This window comes from Magnolia sinica, chromosome 3, assembly GCF_029962835.1.
Source record: "Magnolia sinica isolate HGM2019 chromosome 3, MsV1, whole genome shotgun sequence".
Lineage (NCBI taxonomy): Eukaryota > Viridiplantae > Streptophyta > Magnoliopsida > Magnoliales > Magnoliaceae > Magnolia > Magnolia sinica.
Window position 1 is genome coordinate 99,831,511 of NC_080575.1, and position 22,883 is coordinate 99,854,393.

Consider the following 22,883-nt stretch of genomic DNA (forward strand, 5'->3'; position numbering starts at 1 on the left):
ACGTAGCACCGACCACTAGCCACCTGTCCAGTGGCCTGTCCTTGGAAGGATTGGCTACTCCCCTGCCACCAGCCCGTGGCTAGTGGTCAGTTTTCTGTGGTCCTAACATGATGTATGTGTATCATCCATTTTTACATTTCATTTTAGAGCTTGATTGTAAAAATGAGAGGAATATAAATCTAAGGTGGACCGTTCCACGGACAAAAAATAATGATTGAATATCCACCATTAAAATTCTCCTAATGCCCACTGTACTGTTTATTTGACATCCAATCTATTTATTAGGTCATACAGAGACCGAAGGAAAAAAAAAAACAAAGATCAGTTTGGTCCAAAACTTTTATTGCCCTTAAAAAGTTTTTAATGGTTGATCGTTCATTCAACACTGCTTCCTATAATGTGTTCCACTTGAGATTGGGATATACCTCATTTTTGGGATTGTTCTGTAAAATTATCTATAAAAATAGATGGACAGCATGGATGAAACAAATACATCATGGTAGGGCCCACATATCACCGACCATCAGCCATTGGCTGGTGACAAGGTAGCAGTAGCCAATCCGTCTCCTGGCCAAACCGCGTCGTCGAACGTGTGGGGATCCACCGAAGGCGCGTCACTAGAAATCAGCTCAGCTCTCATTCACATCTTTCTCCGTCGGTCTCTGTCGGTCTAAACAGAAGGAAAAAAAAAAGAGTGAAAAGGAAGAAAATGGGTTCCCTCCCTCCGTCCTCCGACCCTTCTCCCACCTCTCCCAAGCTCCCTTCAGACACCAATACACCGCGTCTGACCGAAACGACCCCGTCCAACGCCCCTACGCCGCACCTCACCTTGGTAAACCCGTCAGATCTACTGACTCTCTTCCAATCCCAACAGAAATATCTCAACTTCTTCTTCCAGAATCTCGACCTCTCCCAAACCCTAGCTTTCACACAGAAGCTTCTCAACTCCTGCGGGACACTCTACTTCTCCGGCGTCGGTAAGTCGGGTTTCGTCGCCCGCAAGATCTCTCAAACCCTAGTTTCCCTCGGCATCCGCTCCGCATTCCTCTCCCCTGTCGACGCTCTCCACGGCGACATTGGCGTCCTCTCCTCCGACGACGTCGTCGTCCTTTTCAGCAAGTCGGGAAACACCGACGAACTTCTACGGCTGGTGCCGTGCGCGCGGGCTAAGGGCGCATTCCTCATCTCGGTCACGTCCGGTAAGGGCTGCCTGCTGGAGAAGGTCTGCGACATGAACGTGCATTTGCCGTTGGAGCGGGAATTGTGCCCGTTTGACCTCGCGCCGGTCACGTCCACTGCGATTCAGATGGTGTTTGGGGACACGGTGGCAATTGCGATGATGGAAGCCAGGAACCTCACCAAGGAGGAGTATGCGGCCAATCACCCCGCCGGGAGGATCGGGAAGAGCTTGATTTTTAAGGTTTGTTCGTGGTCTTTCTTTTCTTTTTTGTTTCTTTCCTTCTTTGGTTCGGATGAGATGTCAATTCGTGGTGTTGTTTTCCGTTTTAATTGAATTGGATTTTGTGGGGCTTTTGATTTTCTTTTTTTCTTTTTGGATGTAGGAATGCGGGTGGTTTTATGGTTGTGATCTTGTTGAAAACTTGAAATTCAATGGGTGGTTATGTCATTTTAGTGAAATTTTTTCATGGTTTTCTGGATCTTGGTCTTAATCAGTGTGGCTAGGATTGAATTGAATTTTTAGGTTTTCTATAATCAAATTTTAGTTTTGTTTGGATGCTCAATGTCAAAACGATGTTAAATTTTCATTGGTCAGTTTTCTGTGGTTTTTTTTTTTTTTTTGTTCCAGATCTGGGCATCTGATTGAGAATTGAGATGAAATAGGATTTCTTTTGATTTTTATTTTTTTTTGTTTGTTACTTTTAATAGAATATTTTTTCCCATTTCTTTTCTTTTTTGATTTCATCATGGAACGAGAACAAAATGGGTCTCCTGTCTCGTGGCTTTGATGCTATTTTCTGATTGCTCGTGGTGTCTTGGATACGAGCCATCAACATTCAGGTCAATGATGGAATGGTGAGTCCCATTTTGTTTCTGGTAGTTTGTATCTGAGATGAATTCCTAGTCTTGAACTAGATGGAAGGAATCGGTTTATTTTCTTATTAATTTGAATGTCGGAACTGTTTTGTCTTTAGTTGGAAATTTAAGGATCTGGTGTCTTTAGTTAGAAATTTAAGGATCTGGTTTGTCTTTAGTTGGAAATTTAAGAACCGTAGGCACTTTCGCCTTCACTTTACTGATGATTGACATTGAGAGGTAATTCAGATCTGATAGTGATTTTTAATCACAACTTGAAATTAAGATAGATTTTTTGTTGATTGGTTATAGCTGTTAGATCATTAGAGTGGTTATTTGATTGATTGTCGTTATCTGATCATTGAAGGTTATTCATCCTAAGTCTGATTGATTATTATTATCTGATCGTTAGTGTGGTAATTCTGATTAAGGTTTTTAGTCACAATCATGAATTGGGAACTAGATAGGTTTCTTTCACTTTGATTTCTTGTTCTTATCTGATCATTGAGGGATAACTCAAGATTTCAAATATGGCTTGTTTGTAACTCCTTATTCATCGTGAATTAGGAACAATGTCAATCTCTTATCTGTTACTTAGATTGGCAATTCTGATTTGGGTTGTTAGCATTAATCATGAGTTTGGAACTAGATGTGTTTCTTTTGCCATCAATTGCTTCTTCTTTTTTTTGTTCTCCTGTGTTTCTTAATCCTTTGATAGAGGAGGTACAATTGTACAGGCGTCTCTTTCCTGTTATTTGAACATTGTTTTCTGGTATTTTGGTGGTTGGTCAGAACTGGATCAGTAGTGCTTTGATTGGCTTAATGTAAATAAAGGGATGTTTCTTTCCCATATGAATTGGATGTAATTGAAGATTCTTAGGATTGTTTTAGCTCCATCATGACTTTATATTTGCACCTCTGCTTCTTTTCTTGCATGATTTTTTGAGTGCAGTTGTGCAGGTTTAGTTTTGTTGTTCTTCTTTTCTTTTCTTTTTTCAGGAATAGGGTCGAAGACGACAAATGAGTTTGTCTGCTGTCTTCCGGAAGAACTCAGTTTCCAGATACTTGCCATGCATTGTTGCTCTGAACTTTCTATTCCAGTTCAGATCTGTGTTGTTTTGATATCTGTATATTGTCATTGATCTCTGAGCTGTTCTGCATATCCTTGTTTTGGACGTGTCTAACCATGGTTTTTTCACACAAGCATATGAGAACTTGTTGTGTTTCATAAGTAATCACATACCTGATTTGGGAGAAGCTTCTCAAGCAACCATCTGCCAACATTGCCTGCAATTTTCATATTTTTAGCAACATGTTAAAAGTGTCTATTTTAGAGATTGGCAATGTGCTTCTAAATTATGCTTGTAACCTATTCGAGAAATAAAGCTTCTGAAGATGTGGTTTGTGGAAATTATTCTTCTACACAGGTGAAGGATGTTATGAAGAAGCAAGAGGAGCTTCCTGTTTGTAAGGAAGGAGATCTGATAATGGATCAGCTTGTTGAGCTAACAAGCAAAGGATGTGGCTGTCTTTTGGTCATCGATGATGAGTATCATCTAGTCGGGACGTTCACAGATGGTGACTTGCGGCGCACACTCAAGGCCAGTGGAGAAGGAATCTTCAAACTGACTGTGGGCGAGATGTGCAACAGGTAATAGATTGGATTATCAAATGAATGCAACAAATAGATTCCTCCTATCTTTTCTTCTAATCCTTGCCTCTTTTTTTTTTCCATGGGCCGGTCTTCTGTTTTTGTTTTGAAATTGGTTGGGGAAAATTAGTGAGATCAAAAACTAAGGAAAATTGGGCAGATCAAAAACTAAGTGCATGTTTGGGTGCCACTTACAGATGAGTTCATCTCATTCTAGTTAACATCAATTGCATATTAGAGGTCACTGTTTATATAAATTGTTGGGAACTGTGTTGTTTTGGCCAAACATCGTCAGCTTGTTACAGTGTTGTGTTGGCCTGCATGTCTACCTGTGATTTTTGGTTATTTTGAGAGGAATTAGGTGGATTGGAAACTGTTCTTCTTGGGGCAATTATTTTTTTTTCGGTTACAAAAATTCAGTTTCCCAAACCATGTGAGGGCCCGTTTGGATGCACTTCTGCGAAAGGGATTTTCATGCCTGTTTCTTTAGTTGTCTTGATGAAAACCAATTTGATTGGTTTTTGTCAAGTCAGCTTTTTAGCGACTATTTTGCTGAGTGGGGGATGAGAGTGGCTTGTGAAAGTGTATTCAAATGCACAATGGGAACTGGGTTTTTGCTCAAAATGCTGGTTAGGTGCCAAACACCCTTTTGAGGGTGCATCCAGGCAGGCCCTAAACATTCATTATTTCTATGCTGAGTAATACTATTGAATTATTGCTTTTGTCTAATGGTATCAAGCATATATCTACCGCTTTGACAATTGCTTTAATATCTAACTGAGCCATGTATTTATGCCCTTTGACTTCACCAGGAAACCAAGAACTATTGGACCAGACGCCATGGCAGTGGAAGCCATGCATAAGATGGAGTCACCACCATCACCAGTGCAATTCCTCCCAGTTGTCAACAACAAAAATGTAGTGATTGGGATCATCACCTTGCACGGACTGGTTTCAGCAGGCTTGTAGACGGTATCGCTGCCTACTCTGTATTCTTTTGTACTTCCATTCTTTATATTTATTGTAATTCTAGATCGTCTAATGAAGTGTTTGGATCCTTTTCCTTTTTGTTCGGTTGTGAACCTGATCACCCTATGAGGAATAAAGGTTCATATTCATCTCGGTTACTGTCTGAGTGCATCTTGTCCCAATAATTACTGAATGCATGCGACCCAAATGATGAAAAGCTCAAATCTGAAAAATCTGTCTCGAAATGGGAATGTGATGATGATGAGGCTTACCTGCAATCGTCCCTTCTCATTTGTAATTGCTGGTGCCTGGTCCCATCTGCATTTAGTGAACATTCCAAGCAGTGCCTCAGCCTCTGAACATGCCCACAGAGAGATGATCTTGTCAACTCAAATCTCCTGAAAACGCATCTTCTTGGTAGGCAAGCTATGGCTGAGTGTGAAGGACCCCTTTCGGCGCACCCTCAAATGGGACTTTTGACACCAAAATGCCATTTTGAGCTATACCCCGCTTAAGCATCTGCATTTGGATGCACTTTGCAAACCCCATCTGATGTCCCACTTGTCGAAGTTGGTGCTAAAAGGACGCTGAATTGCGCTAGTCAGTCGACCAGCAGAAGGGGTCTGCAGGGGAGTCCCTTTTTGCGGAAGTTGCACCCAAACGAGCCCTATGACCAGAGATCATGTTATATCGCAAGTGGGATGATTTACTTTTGTAAATGATTTTTTTTTTTTAAATGTGGAGCACGACATCAATGCCTCCCCATGGTCGGTGCACACATTGCTTCTGACCATTTAAAGATGGTGAGAATCCATAAACATTTCACAATTTGAATGTGCAATAGTCCAGTTTGAAATGCATGTAAAGATTCCCACTCACCATTGCTGGATGGTGGGATACTGGAGACGTGTGCCCTCACTCCTTTTGTAAAGATGGCATTCCCTGGAATCTAAGCACAATCCGGAGTGTCTTACCAGATTATTCTGCAAAGCCAAGGAGTGCAGTCTGCTTAAAGGTTTTCCAAGTGGGACCTACTTTGTCGGTCTCTCGTCAATGACAAATTAGTGCTATGCAAGGCCTCATTAATCAGGTAGCCTACTTTAAAAAAATTTAACTTAATTGCTTTGAATTGATCTCAGAAAAGGGAATGGAAGTCTTCTTCTTCTTTTGTTTTGGGTATTTGGGTACTTGTAGTCGTTGAAAGATGATTTGCAACTCTCCTTGCCTAAATTCCCTTTACCAGTAATTTGAAACATGACTTTTTCTCATGTTTCATATTACAATTCGGATTCAGCCTGCAATCTAATTCCTGACTTATATACCCATCCAAACACCCCTAGTAATTTAATTACATGTAATTACAAGCATTCAAATGACCCATAAGTGAAAAGCACGACATGACTAGCAGCAATGGTTGAAACTATGGCTTACCAAATAAAGATTGAGGAAGTGTGGAAAGGCATAACATGGATGGGTGATTGTTTAAAATCCAGGGGAAGGCGCTCTTAGAAGGCTTCAAGTTTGTGGTCCACAAAGGCGACACCGACCGGTTGTAGGAAGATGCTTGGCTGATTGCAACAAAATTACCAAGATTACCTCCAAAACAATTTAGGGATGTATTGGTTTGGATCATTCCTTCCATGAGCAGTTTAGATGAATTCAAGAGAGTTCAAAGGAAACGGAAAAGGTTTACCCTTGGTTTGATATGCAGATATCAATCCAAAATATGAATTATGTAGTAACATTTTCATTCTAATCTGGATATACATTCCTTGAGAAAAAAGATTGAAATTTTCACTTGGGAAACAAACATGACCCATTTAAATGGAATCATTTTTACACAGTGTGAATGGAAATAATATATTAACATAATCTTTATTTGTTCCATTTCCACACTTTTGATTCCGTCTATCCAAACATGGAAGGGGAAGAATATACAAGCATTCAATTTTTGCTAGCACCTCTCCTGTCAGTGGTGTTGGTTCTAATGATGAGGCTTCTAAGTTTGGAATACATGGAATCCATTCTGCATGGAAAAATGTAAATTCTTTCACAGACAAGAAGAGCTACAGGAGAGCCTGGATTCCACGATAATCAATTAACCATAAGAAATGATTTAACTGTTATCTAGTGAATATGAGGATTCCAGTTTCTATCCAAACAAGTGCCTTCATTATGGGAATCCAATATTCTACAATAACCCAAGGTAAGCTCCGGGGCTCCCATTCAGTAGGCGACCCCTCCAGTACCCACTTCGGTGCTAGAATAGCCGTGGGCCCCACCATGATTTAAGGGGGTTTTTTTTAAAAAATCCAAGTGCCCATCCATTTTGCCAACTCCTTTTAGGGCATGAGCTCAAAAATGAGGCAGATCCAAATCTCAGGTGAACCACACCATAGGAAAGTGGTGATTGAACGCCCACCACTAAAAATTTCTTGGGGCCACAAAAGTTTTGGATGAAGCTGATGTTTGTGATTTCCCTTCATCCATGTTTATGTGACCTAATCAACAGGTTGGATGGCAAATAAACATTACAGTGGGACCTAGGAAGTTTTTAATGCAGGCATTCAATCACCACTATTTCCTGTGGATCTGCCTGAGCTGTCAAAACGGACACATACATCATCGTGGGCCCCACAGCTTTTCCAGCACTGAAGTGGGTACTCAGGGATCACTACCGAATCCGAGTTGCCGCTTTTGTTTGGCCGGCCGTTGAAACAGTCCTAACAGTTTATCATCCCACATGTGGAAGATTCCTGATGTGAATCCATCCACATCTATTCGTTGGATCCGATTAAACTCCTCTTTGGGTTGCTGGCTGCCGCTTTGGATTCTTGCATTTGGGTGCACTGCTCTTCTTCTTCTTCTTAATTTGGATTGCTTCCTTATATATATATATATATATATATTAAAAAAAAGTCAACCTGATTTTGGACATGCACAATTCACAGTTGGACCCCACAATTTTTATTTATTTATTTATTTTTATTATTATTATTATTTTTTTTGTTAGCTTGTTAGTACACCCCACAAACTAGCATAAGAGTCCAGCATATCATCTAACATTACGGATACAGAGCCAAAGATAAGATTAGCCAATGCACTTTATTTTTTATTTTTAAAAAAAATGGGAGCAATGGATATATTTCTGTTTCCTTTGATTCTCAAATTGCATGGTTCACATCATTTTACAAAGAAATTATCTGGGAGATAATAAAAATAAAAATAAAAAAATCATCAAAAGGAAGATCCAATTGGATATTCCAGCATGTAACTTGAACAGCTACAAAAATTCTTTGGAGAATGGGAAAGAGCATGAGAGAGAAATCAAGGCGACCATGTCGATGAGGCAATTATAAATAGTCAACGGCTAAAAATCTGTCCAAGAAACGCCTCTTATGACTGGATTTATTTATTTATTTTTATTTCTGGCGATTCTGAATCTCTTCTTCCAAATGATGTATCAACACTTCTCGATTAGTGCTAACCATGTCATGCAATGAGTGCAACTCTTCAGGCCTCGCCTTCTTGAATAGGCCTCTAAGGACCACGGTTTTGACCCTAGTTGCCAATTGGTTCTCTTCTGCATTATTAGCCTCTTCATCATTTGGTTCGTCCTCATTCCTGCAGTTGTTCTCCCCAGCAAAATTTCCAGGGGGAAAATGGTGTGGGGCCTCTGTCTTGGGCCTGGATTTCCAGTAGTCTGAACAGACGCGGTTCTGATCAATAGCCTCAATGGCCTGTAAGAATCAAGAAAAGAGCAGAAGAATCATTTTGGGTCCAGAGAGAGAGGATCCATTCCAATTATAAATGCAGTTCCTCTCGGTTTGATAAATCTAGGGATGACATAAATGGGAAACTGAGAACATTGACATGGCACATGGCCGGGGTTTGAAAATCTAGATCATGTAATCTAGAAACACGCCAAGTTGGTTCAATTCCGCCAAGAATCAGGTGGTGTCCAAACATGCAAAAGCTCGACCTGGCAGACGAAATGGGAAAAAAAATGTGATGAAAGTAGCTTCCTTGTCTCAACACTGAAATACCCGAGGCCTCCTCTACGGCTTTAAGCTTCATAAATATATTGAAGATGTTCTTTAAGCAATGGTTTTATAATGAACTGAGCATTCGGGTGTTTTTGCCATTTTTAAACGATTCCATCATTCAGGTTTTCATAAAACACTTTCTAGAAGGAATTTAGAAAATTCCTACACGTGCACTGGCAACATTTGTGACATGGAATTTCCAACACTACAGGCCCATGGTTGAATGAGAACGGATAAGAGGTTTGTAGGATTGACATGTGAGGGTAGTATGGCTATATTCCAGAAAACAATCACTTGCTACAGGTCGCAACATTGATCACAGCATGCCAACCAAAAAAGGGGATTTGCTCGAGCTTTGTTCAGAAAACATACAGTTCACTGATGCTCAGCTTTCCGTACACGGATGGCCCGAAATATTTATGTTCCTTGCGGACCATTGCTGATTTCTTTTTCTTAATCGTTTATTTATCGCCTATGAATTGAAGAATTGGGGACTTTTAAGGGGCGTTTGGATCGTAAGTTACTTAAGATAAGCTACTCATGCCTTTAAAAGTTACTTATTTATCTTGATTTCTACTTATTAAACTGAAGTGATTAAGTAACCTTTAAAAGCTACTTATAATTGATCATAAACCAAACTTCCTAATCTCAAATAAGTTACTTATCTACTGCTGTAAGTAGAAAAAGAAATTATTTGGTGGTATCCAAATGGGCCCTTAATGCAGGTGAATTAGGGTCTTTTAACATGGAGCATGGGCTCCACGTGTACAAAATTCTAAGCATTTTTTTTTTTTTTGGAAGTATCATGCTGATGCTCAGGACCTTATAATTTCGCATCAAAAACCAAGGTCACCACAGTTCAATCCTGGCCTACCTACAAAAAGTGACATTTCTATCATTTTTTTTTAATTATTTTTTTTTTTTTTTTTTTTTTTTTTTTTTTTATCATTGTTGTTGACATTTCTATCATTGTTGCCGTCATTTTTTATTTTTTTATTTTTGCATGGAGGCTGATATAGGTAATTAGGTAATTCTAGCTCATTTTGTGCATAAATTCACCTCCCTCCCTCTATTTTTGCCCATCACAGGCCCCGGCCAGGTTTCAGCTTAGGTGGAACAATGCAGACCAGGCTTGGACAAAGCTTGGTCCAACCCCAACCCGGCCCGTTGACACCCCCACTCTTGCATTCTCGTTAAAAGTCCTAGGGTTTCTGGAAAATTCCTCAGACTATAGATAGGGAAGTCCCCCTCATTTGAGTCTCACCAGTTTTAATTTTCTTCATATATTGCAATACAACCTTTCCCATTCCACCTCCCATTTACTCTTGCATTATCACCGAGTCCTTGTCATCTAGTGCTTAGTAGGGGTGCAACTTGGTCTGAGTTGGGTTGAGGATTAACTTAAGCCTAACCAGACCTCAAGAGGACTCAACCTGCACCCCGACCTAACCCAAATTCCAACCCGAGGTGCCCATCCCGAAGTCCTCTATACTTGACCAGAGCCCACCTCACCTGATCCCATCCCAACCAAACATGAGATTATTCCCAACATGACCAGAATTTGCTAAACCCGAAACCAATCCAAATTCAAAAAGGGTTGGTATCTTCCAACCCGAACCCAATCAGAGGACCTTGACAGCCCGACGCAACCCAACCCAAACTTGGGTTGGGGCTGACCTGAACCCAAGTTGCAGCCCTAGTGCATGATGGTGCAAGTGGGAGTTAAGCTATCCCGAGTAACTTGGGGTGTTGCACAACTACCACATGGGCAAGATTGCTAAGATGTCAGCAAATCCATGATACTAGACTATAAACAGCCCCTTCGGGCCTCTAACCCCACTGGGGCGAGTTTATGAAAGTCTTTTCCTTTTCTTTGTGGCATGTTGAATGTGTTCCCTTGGACTCCTAAAAAAACAAAAACATAAAACAACTGCCTTGGATCTTAGCTTGTCTTGTGAGATCTCTACCTCATCATGTCACATCATGGTTCTTCCCTAGCTGCTTCAAATAAATCTAGAACTAATCCCATTGAAGTTAAGATGGAGAGGAGATTGAGATGGTTCAATCCAGAGAAACAAAGATCAAGAGAGCACCTATAACAAGAGGAACTGTGATTAGGTTTCAATCACCTAAAAGAGGACGAAGAGCTAGAATGGCCAGGATTGAGGTGGTGAAACAAGATATGGCGGCTCAATCACTCACTGAGCATAGGGACCTTAGACTGGAATAATTGGCAAAGCAGGCTTCATAATGATGACCCCAAATAGTTGATACAAGGTTGTTAAGATCATGATGAAAAAGAAAGTAGAAACCTCAGGGTCCCATGACCACAGCCATACAACTCATCTGCATTCTCACTAATATGAAGAGGCAGGTTTTGCAGTAGATTTACCTGAATGATCGCTGGCGAAGAAAATCCGAACATTTCAAGGCCATCAATGCAGCCTGGGGCCTGCAAAGGGGGGAGGCTTATTCTCCCCAAGTTAAGTTGCTTCCTTATTTCATGATTCACCCTCTCTCTCACCATATCCCAGCATTTGGCTATAGAGATGTGCATGAATACTTCACCTGGGCATTGATCTACCCTAACCTGAAAAAATAAAACCAGGACGAATGGGTATTAGATGTTTCAGTATATGCACCAATTTTATTTTATTTTTATGTAAATTTTCCAAAATGAAATTTTCAAATGCTCAACGTTTAGTATGCACTATAAGTATTGAAACTCAAAACAAGTGGGCCAGAACCAAAAAAGTCATCGTGTTCGCCCATGATTGGTATTAGATGTTTCGTTATATCCACCAAATTTTAGAAAATAAAATGTAAATTTTCAAAAATGAAAAATTCAAATGCTCAACTTTTAGCATGCCTTATAAGTATTGAAACTCAAAATGAGAGGACCAACACAAAATAAGTCATTGTGTTCACCCATGATTTATAAGATTATAGTAATTCTTTTAATAAAATAAAAAGTACCACCAAACTACCCATATTCTAACATTTCACATTGGATATCCATAGATCATAGCATTCAGAGGCATTTCTTGTTATGGTGCCACATAAAATTATGCATGCAATAAAAAATAAATTAATTAATTAATTAATTTTAAAAAAAAATTTATGCATGCGATAGCCAAAGATGTAGCCACAATATATAAGCAGCACCTCGGGGACCATCGCCTGTTTCATAAACACCAAGGAAATACTATGTCCATGCAACTTCATTGGAAGTTAGTAGAAGCAAAAGCCATTTTAACAATTCGTGGGATGTCTTAAAATTTAGAAGTTATAAAGCCAATGGGGAGAGGGAGAGAGGGAGAAAGAGAGGCAAAGCCTTTTTCTTTTTCTTTTTGAACAGTAAAGAGAAGCAACACCATTGATAATCTGATGCTATATACGAAATATTCTATGGAGAAAGGATACCAGATACACATATGAAGTGGCCTATTGCATAGGGAAGCTTCTAAATTGTTCAAAAATGCCATCCTCTGGTACTGATAGAGTAACACCATTCACTATCATAAGTAAGAATCTACCCTGTGTGCCTTTCATTCTCACCAATTTATTATCTGGCCAACTGCACTAAAATTGCGGCATGTGGCACAGCAGTCCATGATCCAGACCTTTCTTTGGATGGGTGCCATTGAAGATGTCAACAAAACACACCAATCACAGAATCCTACCTATCCAATTGGTGGACATTTTAGCATTGAATGCTGACCATTGCCAATACTATTTCCCACCATCCATTTGTTTGTCACTGCTGGGAAAATTGGTATCAGCAGATCATTCAATCAATAAACAATTTCTGACTAGCCTATTCATGAAACAAGCCACCCGACAAACAGTCTGGATCATGGGCCTTGTGCTACTGTACAATTTGAGTCAAGGCACCAGCTGTGCTGTACTCAAGCTAGGTTTCCCCTAATCAGAAAGAAATGATCAATTGCAAACACAATCCAAAACAGAAAAGGAAAGAAATCAGAGCAAGCAACAAATGATTGCACTTATTACATGAGCTCCATAGAGAAGAAAGCTCAATTACCATGAATATTGGGCCAGGCAGTCCTGCGTCCAGGATTTCAGAGATGTAGTAACACATCGTTGCCGGATCTACAACACTGTAGTACCTAACTCGACTTCTAAATCCTGCAAGTATAAAGTTTATAAAAAAAAAAAAAAGGAAAAGCATTCACAATTAGAATGAGAGAAGCATTCATGAAAAGTCAGTACAGATGATTCCTGTCTTCTTGGAAGGAAGCATGCCTCGAAAAGCAATCCAAGAAGAAAATTGAACTTACACAACATACCCTTCGGGAATATGGACTTGCCGTTAGACCACGACTTTCCAGGAACCACGACTCCATATTCTAGAGGCTCGACAGTGCAGTTGATTCTCCGCACCACCTTCGCCATGCGAGGACCCTTCTGGCGATAATATCGATCCAGATTATTCGGTGCGCAAGGTGGGTTTTCCATACCAGATTGTGCTCTGTCACTAAGCTTTGAACTGGAATCCAATACTAACTTTTCATCTTCACCCTCATTATTTGGTTTTTCAGCGCCAAACAGCTTGGGATGCTGAGGATGACTCGTGACATTTGCAGTATTACTGTCGCACGGTTTTCTCGTAGACCAAAAACCCTGAACGTATTTTTCTGAAGGTGTCCCAATAGAATTTATATCGCAAGAAAGGTTTTCAGGAAAGGATCTCGCCAATGTGTTGTTTGGCATCATGAAGTTATACTCCATGCGTGCATCATCTTTAACATGGTCTCCAACATTTGCACCCGCTGAATATGAGAGACAATCTTCTTTCTCCATAACTGGTAGCAACTTAACATCCCTTTCACTCATTACCGACGCATTAGTGTCAGGCGTATTCAACACCTTATCCTTTTTATAATTGCAGGGAGCCACCTTATCATCACAATTTGTGAGCCTTGAGGGAACTTCAGAACTCGTCACAAAGGATATCGAAGCACCCAAGTCTTCACCTCCATCACCAATAAATACAATATCACCATCTCGTGATGGTGAAAATCCATTCATTTTGGGTTGCACCGTATTCGAGTTGCTTGATTGCTTACCCTTGGGATCACAGATAGAAGGCACCTTCGAGTTCTGTTCGGAGAATGGCACATCTCCTCGAGAAGTCTGACAAACTGGAAAGCTCAATGAATTGGAATTAGAAACCAAGCGCGCTGCGCCAAACTGAATGCTGTGATCTTCTGCTTCTATCTTAGGTAAAGACATGTGCTGTACACATGGCCCATTTAGATCTAGCATCTCTTTCTTATATACTGTAGGCACATTATTAGAAGCAGACACAGACGGTGATGGATTTATTCCTCCGTGTGGTTGAACAGGACCTGTTATAGTAGCACTTGAATCAACCGCATTAAGTGTTCTATGTTCTCTCCCTTTTGGTTCTTCAAGAGTGATCAGTTCTGAAATGGATGTGCGATTCTCAGCAGCAGCTGTTGAAGTGATTGCATCTAGCGATACCTTGTTATTTTGTTTTGTAACTACCATGGACAGTCTACAGACAAGCTGGGGTTCTTTCGATTTATCTTTGGCGACATAGGAACTCAAAGCCAGTCCAAGATCAAATTGTGCCCATCTGTATATTGCACTTAATTTTCCTCCCAAAGCTTCGACCAAGATATTCAGCTCGTCGATCTCATAACGGAAGAGGAAAAACCGAAAACCCCAAGGACATGAACACATCTGCTTTGCATGGCTCAAGCATGCGTACCTGTCGGGAGAACATCGACAACCCACTGCTGAGAGGTGCAAATCATACAGACATATGGCGCATTCCCGTTCAGTGGTTGCATCAAAGTTAACATCCATTTTCCGCGACTGTGAAGGGCTGGAATGGTGTGACCTTCGTACACGCTCCATGTCAACACGTGTCTATGCAAGAGAGAAACTAGAGTCAAAGGCAATAAGATCTTACTTTGAAATTAGCCCATAAAATAACGATCCATGCAGATTGTTTACCTTGAGTGCCTTTGCTAAAATCCCATCCGTTCCGCAGACATCTTTCCATCGCAAGTTCTCTGAGGTGTTCTTCTTCAGTAATTGAAGTTCCCAGTGTGCCCTTACCGCTTCCCTTGCTGCCCCTAGCAACAACTTGTCGTGGGATACAGTTGTTTTACGCCCCTGCTCACGGTACCGCTCTATGGCATTTTGTCCATGAGGTAACCAGTCGACAGGAGCTAGGTTGACAGCCTCAGCACAATTAAAGCCACAATTGAATCCTGAATGATACGACCGGGGAAAGGTGAGTACAAACTCCCCACGGTTTTGAACACACCGATAAACTGGTACTCCCTCAGACTTCAATATAGAAGGCGACAATTGCGTGACCTGTACACAAATAATAAGTTCACAATAGATAACAAGATTGTCTCTGTTGATATAACCAAATATTTACCCTTCTAGAAATATGCTTATTTGCAGTCATGCATCTGCAAAGCACCCTACACATGCTAAAGTGCCACACATTTGTGCAATACAGATTGTTCATGTCATGGGCCCAACAATGAACGTGTCCTAGCCCAAAATCACGCACTCCTAACTTGTTAATGGGCCATAGTCACTGATGCATGGACTATCAGTTGTCATTTTTAGTGTCCATTTTCATACATGTGTGGCCCACCTGATGAGCAGGTTTATTTCTTGACAACTAAAGCCTGACTAATTTTGGGTTTAGCACACATTCCCATGAGATCTTGCACACATGTTGTTTTTGCTCATTTAGTTTTGGCGTTAACATATGCATGGTTGCAAGAAGCCTTTCTCATGGACAGCTACAAAAATGTGGATATATCTTTCATTTGTTGCTATGTCAGATACATGTGAAATGCATTTGATACATGTATCTAAAACATGGCACTTCATCGAAAAATGGAGTATCCTTGTTCGATGGGTAGGTAATTGATGTAGAATAGAAGTTGATTGCAGCTGAGCTGGATGTTATCTATGAGCTTTATACTATTGAGAGAGAGAGAGAGAGAGAGAGAGAGAGAGAGAGAGAGAGAGGTTACAAGCTTATGAAGCAAGTCAGGCTGTTCTTCAAACAAATCTGGTAGGTGCTTTTTCATAACCGCTTCCAGCCTCCAAGCATCTTTTCCTGAGACCCCATACCATATTTTTGGAGCCCCCCAATGCAAGTAATTCAGAGAATAGAAGTGGTGATCCTCGACATGCTGCCAGCCACAATAATAGAAAAATAAAAATAAAAACAAAAAAATCCACAACGAGAAAAGCAACAAGGATGCAAATTTAGAGCCTGAGAACCAAGGGTTAAAGTATCATCCGAAACCAGCATGTATCACCAGATAAGTACCGGTTTTCATCCATGAATGGCACAGCTGTATTGGCCCAAAACAACCCGAAATGGGGTAATAGAGAGCAATATGACTCTGTACCAGTGGCAAACGACAGCATGCCAAAACTGATATTCAATCAAAAGATAATTCTATAGATGCATGTTCGATCTGGCATCTGCTCAACCCAACAAACAATAAATGCGGGGCCTAAATCTTGATGATCCAAATCATTCATATGGTGAGCCCAAGGTGGAAGAGAGGTACCTAAAAAATCTCCCCACCTGATGATCCCAGTTGTCCAATTGGTCCCATTAAATGTGGACCATTGGTTGTCATTAAACATGTTCAACAGACGGCTATGATCATCTCATAGGGCAGATATTGAGTCATGGTCCATTGAATAAGGGGGCGAACCAGATGAGCATCTTAGATTTCGCTTAAGGTGAGCCTTCCCCATAAGGGTTTTTTTCTTCTTTTTTTCTCTTTCTTTTTTTTTATGAGAGGTACCTTCCCCTTTAACGTTGCAGGGTCGAACAAGAAAAAAAATATTTTCCTTTGGTCAAGCATCATATAATATCTACATTCTACAAGTGCATTAATAGTATGGAACAAACTCGTTCCTCTAGGAATCATGATGGCCTACTTAACAAAGCCTACTAGAGCTTACCCAACAGAATGAAGAAAAGCACATCCCCACATACAACCACGGCATTACAACACCAGAAATGTCCTCACTTTCAAAAGAGAGCATAGAGCCTGGGAGCCTGGAGATATTATTCAAGTTCCAACCCGACTTCACATATTGGTCCGCCGGACCAGAATCCATCACCACAGGGGAAGCTTTTGGAAACCCACTACCAAAATCTCCAGTTTCAATATCAGCCCCATAAAGCACCTGCACAGAAGAGCAACAGCATAACATAAGCAACATCTTAAAAGAAAAGTAAACTAATTCTTTGGAACGGATTATCACTTTCCAATCATTCATACCTCAATCTCTTCGGTCGGCTTCTCAACTATCCGCCAATATTCACCTTCAATATTCTCTACTGATGGTTCTGGCTGCTTCTGATGCTCGTCCTGATTAGATCTTGGCCCCACATTGGCATCCTTCATGCCAAAATATTGCTCCTTGAAATCATCAGCGTACTTCTGAAATGCTTCCAGAGTGAACTCCAAACCAGGTTCAAACCCAAACAGCTTCTCGGTGTCATTATAGCATCCAAGTTCATTAGTTTTCACAGCATCTCCATTAGCAGCACCACACTCAACTTCCGTTCTCAAGCGCTTGCTCTTCTTCATATTGTTACAGCATCTAGCCTTCTTTCTCATCGAAACCCGATTTTGAAGCTTTTCAACTTGTTGGATACGAGTAGCAAACTTGGAATTTTCCCATGTGGTCTTTTCCTTGAGAGGGCATGGTGGATTCCAGGAATTTGGAGGAACAATGCGGCAAATTCCATATGGCTCTGCCCTCGGGCGAATACTTGCAATGTACTTGAGAGCATCTTTAAACTCCTGGAGACAAGTTCAAATACACCTTTCAGCAGTCGCAATTCCCAAATCACATCTAAAGCTGTCATGCATCAACAGCAATTGTGGGACAGTGACAACTGTGATCAATTCAAAAGCAAAAGTTCTCATAAATGTGAAAATGAAGACCTCTTCATTTGGGTAAAACACAGGAGCATTGTCAATGTCAGGCCTGCAAGCGTCTTCTGGATGCCACCTTGCTGTGACCTTTTTCAAAGCCATAGGTTAAAGATATCAAGAATTGTAAAGAAGTAGAAAACATAACAACCCAAATATCAAGATCTTGCATCGATATGCAAAGACTTGAGGAAACAGAAGAAACCGATTATCATAATATGATATCAAAGGACTTAAACATCAGAAAATCAGGAGAAGCCCAAACATTATAATCAACTGATTAACCTTTTGGCAGTTGACACATTCTAAGCATCCACGAATAACCCCTTTTGGTAGGCAAGGTATTGAAGAGGTATCCTGCAATAAAACAGCATACCATCAGACACTGGTATATGTAAATGAATCAATTCAAGAAAAAGAAGTGGAACTGTCAATAGGTAAGGTCGGGTCCATGATTCAGCAAACCTAATCCATCTCAGACCAGGGTTTGGACCTCACATTTGGAGTCCATAGGGTCAGATTCATGTCCAGGTCCTAGGATCCAGTAATAATCAGCCAGATCCAGGTCGACCCTGATTTGACTCAGATCTGACCCATTTGTAGCCGTAGAAAGCAGAATCCTACTTGGTTGGGTCAACCTAATGACCTGGTGACCTAGCCCAACTCAGACACAAATTTGACCCCACCACATTTGGCGTCTAACAGATTAGATATGGGTCCAGGTCCTTGGATCAGACTGATAATACCGTCCCTTCTGGAGCAGGACTGACCAGACCTGTTTATAGCCCCAACAGCAAGCACCTCTAGCAAAGAAATGTCCGGCATAAAAAGATGAGCATTCTACAAGCATAAACTGACCAAAATAATAATTCAGAGAAAAAACATAGTTACTGACTTGATCAAACCGTTCTATGTCTGATTCCTCAGAGCTATTATCAGACTGGTTGTAATTTATCCCTGGTCTACGCCTAAGGGATTTCGCAAGCTTCACACCATCACCAATGCAGCACTCACCATCCATCTTCGTCTGGTGCAAATCCGAAGAATACATAGGAGCCATGCAACTCATTTTAAAATTATCGTGGATCCTCCTCCAAGGAAATGACGTCAGCAAAACAAAAACTGGTGGAGCTAAACTATCTCTGATGGGCTGCTTTAATTATGCATTCTGCCCCCATCGACACTGAGAAGCAAAATATGCATTATGTTACATGTTGAATAGATGGAATCATGACAGTAGAGATCATGAGATGAATCATTCCCTCATAACAATAGAATGAAGAAATCTAACTTGGAAATTTTGTGAAGATATAATATACACTACAAATTATCAAATCTCACCATAGAACTATCTGGAAGCTACAGATAGTCTATCGACATTGCATCTGAACCAGAGTTCAAAGATGACTGAAGTTATCTTTGATGGTAAGACTGCTTGACATGGTGACTCGATATCTGAAACACTATATTGTAGAGTTTATCTGCATTAGAAACCAAAAAGGATCAGAACATTACTTTCTAATCATCAGCATGAATCTAATTTACAAAGAGATATTCAACAGGAAAAATCCAAATATTCATGAACAAACAAACTATCAAAACGAAAAAGATCATTATAAAGTTCATCATGAATAAACAGTAGAAAACATGCGAGATGATACTCGAGCAAACAGGGAATATATTCCTTCTTTGGAATAGTCTCAATTATATAGCAAAATATCATTCCTAAACCTGGCTCCACACAAAAAAATAAACAATTCTAAAAACAAATAAATCTTTTTGAGACCTATGCCCTACAACTGATCATACTAACAACTCAATCATCTGAGCTTCAAAGCAACACCAATTCCTGTGAATATGCAGCTGTAAATCTACTATTGAATCTTCTAATTTCTTGAGATTTGCTCAAAGCAATAAACCCAAAGGTCTTCAAACCTCCAACCTCATGCACCAAACTAGAAATCGCCTTACATGGATTTCTCTATAGAAGCTGTGTACCATCATGATCCACAGGTGCTCCTTCACCTTGTTGTGCCATCTAGGCAAGAGACCTCAAAATCATTCTCCCCTTCACTTTAAAAGGCAATTTCTAAATAACTTATGAAATCTAATGAAGTCCCCTATTTCCTTCTCTTCTTTATTTGTCTCCCAAGACACCTCAAAAAGGTCCATACGATATAAACCACTAATTTCCTAGCCCTTTTCAGTGTTCTTCAACTGGTTTCCCTCAAACGGGGAAGAATTCCAGCTTCCATGAATGGTCCACCAGCAACAGCCCCTGAATTTTATCCTGCCTCCATTTCTTCGAACTTCCAACAAAGACCCACAATGCAAATTTATTGAAAAATACTAACAACTACACAAGAATATGCCTACCCATGTCATATTTTGTGATAAAAGCATTCCAAGACCAATCAATTTCATCATTGAAATTCCCCTCATGGTGCCACAACCTTCTACAGATTGCTGATTCCCTCCAGGATGAAAATTGACCACAATTAACAACAATATCAACACGAATCCAAATTTCACTACATCCAAATCCATATCATATTCGTTCATAATAAAATAAACCTTGAAATGATTCATTTCATCAAATGAACCTGATTACAAAAACCATCTAGAAACAGCTAGCTATTAAGGATGCCTTGCTACTGTAAAGTATCAGCAATACTGGCATCAACAACACAAGGAAAAAAAAAAACAAAAACAAAAACTCTCAGCCTATATCACATTTCCTGTAATAAGTCCAAACAGACATCAGACTAATCAACAAACTCAAATAAAACTGTAACCTTCCACAAATTGCCAGGTAGTAAAGATCCACTCTGAATAAACTGCTAACTGATCAATATATGAACATTTCATCCAAACTTCAATATAATATTTCCTTGAAATATTCCCCCTACCCATATCATATTTTTTTCACAGGAAATCCCAAGAGTAACCAATTTGCCAACATACTAACCGTGCATTTGGACATAAGTGAAACTGTTGGTGGAATAGCTTAGCCGAATGGATAATCATCACAAGATATTAACAGAAATTGAATTTTGTGGGATTTGTTCTTTTCAGTCGTATGCGTCTCAGGTCAGACCCAAGTCACTGATATTAATTTGGTGGGAAAATCACGCAACCAAGACAACTTAGTGAGGGACACCAAAACGGCCAGCAAAAATCCACTTAGATATCACATGAACCAAAATATCAATATCCAAATCTAAGTTCTGCCAAACGACACGCATATAATATTTCTTCAACCTTCTAAACACCACTAGATTAAAGATATGAACTGAACACAAACAATCAACAAAAACTAACATCAACCCCAAATTTCCTCCAACCCACATCATATTTCCTTGCAATAAATCAAACGGTTTATCGGTTCATCAATGAACTTCTCCTCAGAACACCATATCCTTCTAAACATCACAAGATCCATTGCAAACGTCAAATTAGGTAAAATATCAACATCCACACCCAAAATTCTTACTACCCATATTTCAAACTAAAACCAAAACCTCAACTCCATCAACAAAAAATTCATACCAAACAAGAAAAAAGAAAAGAAAAGTAGCAATATCCATCAAGCTAAACTTACATATTCTTGAACAGTACAGTTATTCCTTCAACTTGAATATACATAAAGCCAGAAAAATTGATGAGATTTTTTTAAAAAATAAAAAGATCCCAAAAAAGTTTTTACCTTTTCTTTTTCTAAGCCAAGAACCCAATTCTTCCAGATCAAACGCTAACAAGGTATTTGGAAAAAAAAAATACCCAATTCATGGAGATCTAAACCTAACCAGTTTTTAAAACATGGCTCCCACCAAAAACCACTAGTTTACAGCAAAACCGGTTTTGTGGTTTTGGTGGGTACCCACAAAACCATGGATAGGCAACAAAACCACCAATGTCACAAACCACAACCCTCAACCAATTTCAAGAACTCAAATCACCAGACAAGCAGAATGAAATAAATAAATAAACAGACAAACAAATACGGGAAATTGAATAAAACCCAATTACCATAGCATATTGGGATTACCCCAAAAAAATTACAAACCCTAACCCTAGAAACAAAATCAGGTCAATCAAAGAAGGTAAATTTAAAATAATAATAATTTAAAAAGAAAAAAAAAAAAAAAGTGCACCTCAAAAGGGCACATGTTTCATGCTTTTGTATGCACAAATAGAAGAGAATTTCTTCCATGGGACAATAGATCTGTTGAATTGGGAATTTTATAGAAAATTTCAATTTATTTTTTTTTTGGGGGGTTTGTGGGGGAGGGATATTTGGGGTGTTGGATCTTACCTTTGTAAAAGGGTACACTTGTACAAATCAAAAGGGGTGAATTATGGTTGATTTTTCTTTAATTTTTCTAAAAATAAAAATTCTAATAGGATTAGGAGACCACCTTGTTATAAAGAAACCCATATGATAAAATTAAATAAGTATTAGAGAAATAGTAAGGCGATTCGCAGGAGGAGATATTACGAAGGGATTCTCGGGATATTTGCAATTTTCTTATAATTTCGATTGATCTGAACCATTCATCTGTGAGATTTCACTATTAGGATAGAATAACTGGAAACCGATTTATGTTGGATGTTGATTTTTGGTCACTTTTTTCTAATCCGACCATTTTTATTTCTATATGGAAGATATAAGAAGAAGAGTATCCTGATTTTTTTAGAATGGATATCTTCGCAGTGGGCCCGGAAAGATGGATGTAAATGATCTTTAGTTCGTATCGAAATTTCCGCACACATGTTGAGAATTTCCTATTGAGTCGTCTCTTTGCGCGCAGCGGTATAAAATTTCACGTGTGTGATATTCGGTAAGCTTATGACGCTTGATCCGCCGGCACTCATAAATTATACATGTGGTGTGGTCCATCTGATTTGTGGATCTGAATTATATTTATTTTTCATGAGCTATAATAGATAAAGGAACCTGGTGGACGGTTTGGATGATACGTATGCAACAAGGTGGTCCCGCAGATTTTGTAGCTCTGCTTTAAAACAGGTGTAGGAGGGGATTCCACCATTCCAGTCCAGATGTTTAATAAAGCTTTATTAGCCCAGTCGCGCGTGTCACGCATCTTCTGTCCACACCACGATATTTACCAGCATAGATTTTTAGTCTAGATCTCGTCCATCCAATAGATAAGTCCCACTTCTTAGATTTTA

The 22,883-nt window shown here is 39.7% G+C and overlaps 2 protein-coding genes across 4 annotated transcripts; one reads left to right on the plus strand and one right to left on the minus strand.

Annotated features, from left to right (window-relative positions):
- The first annotated feature begins 644 nt into the window (after positions 1-644).
- LOC131240391 (probable arabinose 5-phosphate isomerase) lies at positions 645-4,812 on the plus strand. Its single transcript, XM_058238585.1, has 3 exons — positions 645-1,420; positions 3,462-3,685; positions 4,498-4,812. The coding sequence occupies exons 1-3, from the start codon at positions 710-712 to the stop codon at positions 4,652-4,654; spliced, it is 1,092 nt and encodes a 363-aa protein (XP_058094568.1). The 5' UTR covers positions 645-709; the 3' UTR covers positions 4,655-4,812.
- Positions 4,813-7,782: 2,970 nt separating this feature from the next.
- Positions 7,783-22,102, minus strand: LOC131240392 (putative lysine-specific demethylase JMJ16). 3 transcript variants are annotated; one of them, XM_058238588.1, is made up of 13 exons: positions 22,006-22,102; positions 19,032-19,171; positions 18,586-18,873; positions 17,976-18,047; positions 17,703-17,780; positions 17,031-17,558; positions 16,708-16,935; positions 15,756-15,917; positions 14,707-15,075; positions 13,011-14,619; positions 12,746-12,849; positions 11,093-11,290; positions 7,783-8,394 (listed from the first exon to the last, which is right to left on the minus strand). In XM_058238588.1, the coding sequence occupies exons 3-13, from the start codon at positions 18,757-18,759 to the stop codon at positions 8,077-8,079; spliced, it is 3,840 nt and encodes a 1,279-aa protein (XP_058094571.1). In that variant the 5' UTR covers positions 18,760-18,873; positions 19,032-19,171; positions 22,006-22,102; the 3' UTR covers positions 7,783-8,076. The 3 variants fall into 3 exon arrangements, with proteins under 3 accessions (XP_058094571.1, XP_058094569.1, XP_058094570.1); XM_058238586.1 differs by lacking the exon at positions 22,006-22,102 and adding an exon at positions 21,845-21,997; XM_058238587.1 differs by lacking the exon at positions 22,006-22,102 and adding an exon at positions 21,292-21,660.
- Between the last annotated feature and the right edge of the window lie 781 nt (positions 22,103-22,883).

Bases quoted from the DNA above. Each gene is read 5' to 3' on its own strand.
- LOC131240391 (XM_058238585.1), top strand. From the start codon at position 710: ATGGGTTCCCTCCCTCCGTCCTCCGACCCTTCTCCCACCTCTCCCAAG. The intron at 1,421-3,461 runs GTTTGTTCGTGG...TCTTCTACACAG, and splicing joins GGAAGAGCTTGATTTTTAAG to GTGAAGGATGTTATGAAGAA. The intron at 3,686-4,497 runs GTAATAGATTGG...TGACTTCACCAG, and splicing joins GTGGGCGAGATGTGCAACAG to GAAACCAAGAACTATTGGAC.
- LOC131240392 (XM_058238588.1), bottom strand. From the start codon at position 18,759: ATGAGTTGCATGGCTCCTATGTATTCTTCGGATTTGCACCAGACGAAG. The intron at 16,936-17,030 runs GTATGAATGATT...TCTTCTGTGCAG, and splicing joins AGCCGACCGAAGAGATTGAG to GTGCTTTATGGGGCTGATAT. The intron at 8,395-11,092 runs GTAAATCTACTG...TGATTCTTACAG, and splicing joins CTTCGCCAGCGATCATTCAG to GCCATTGAGGCTATTGATCA.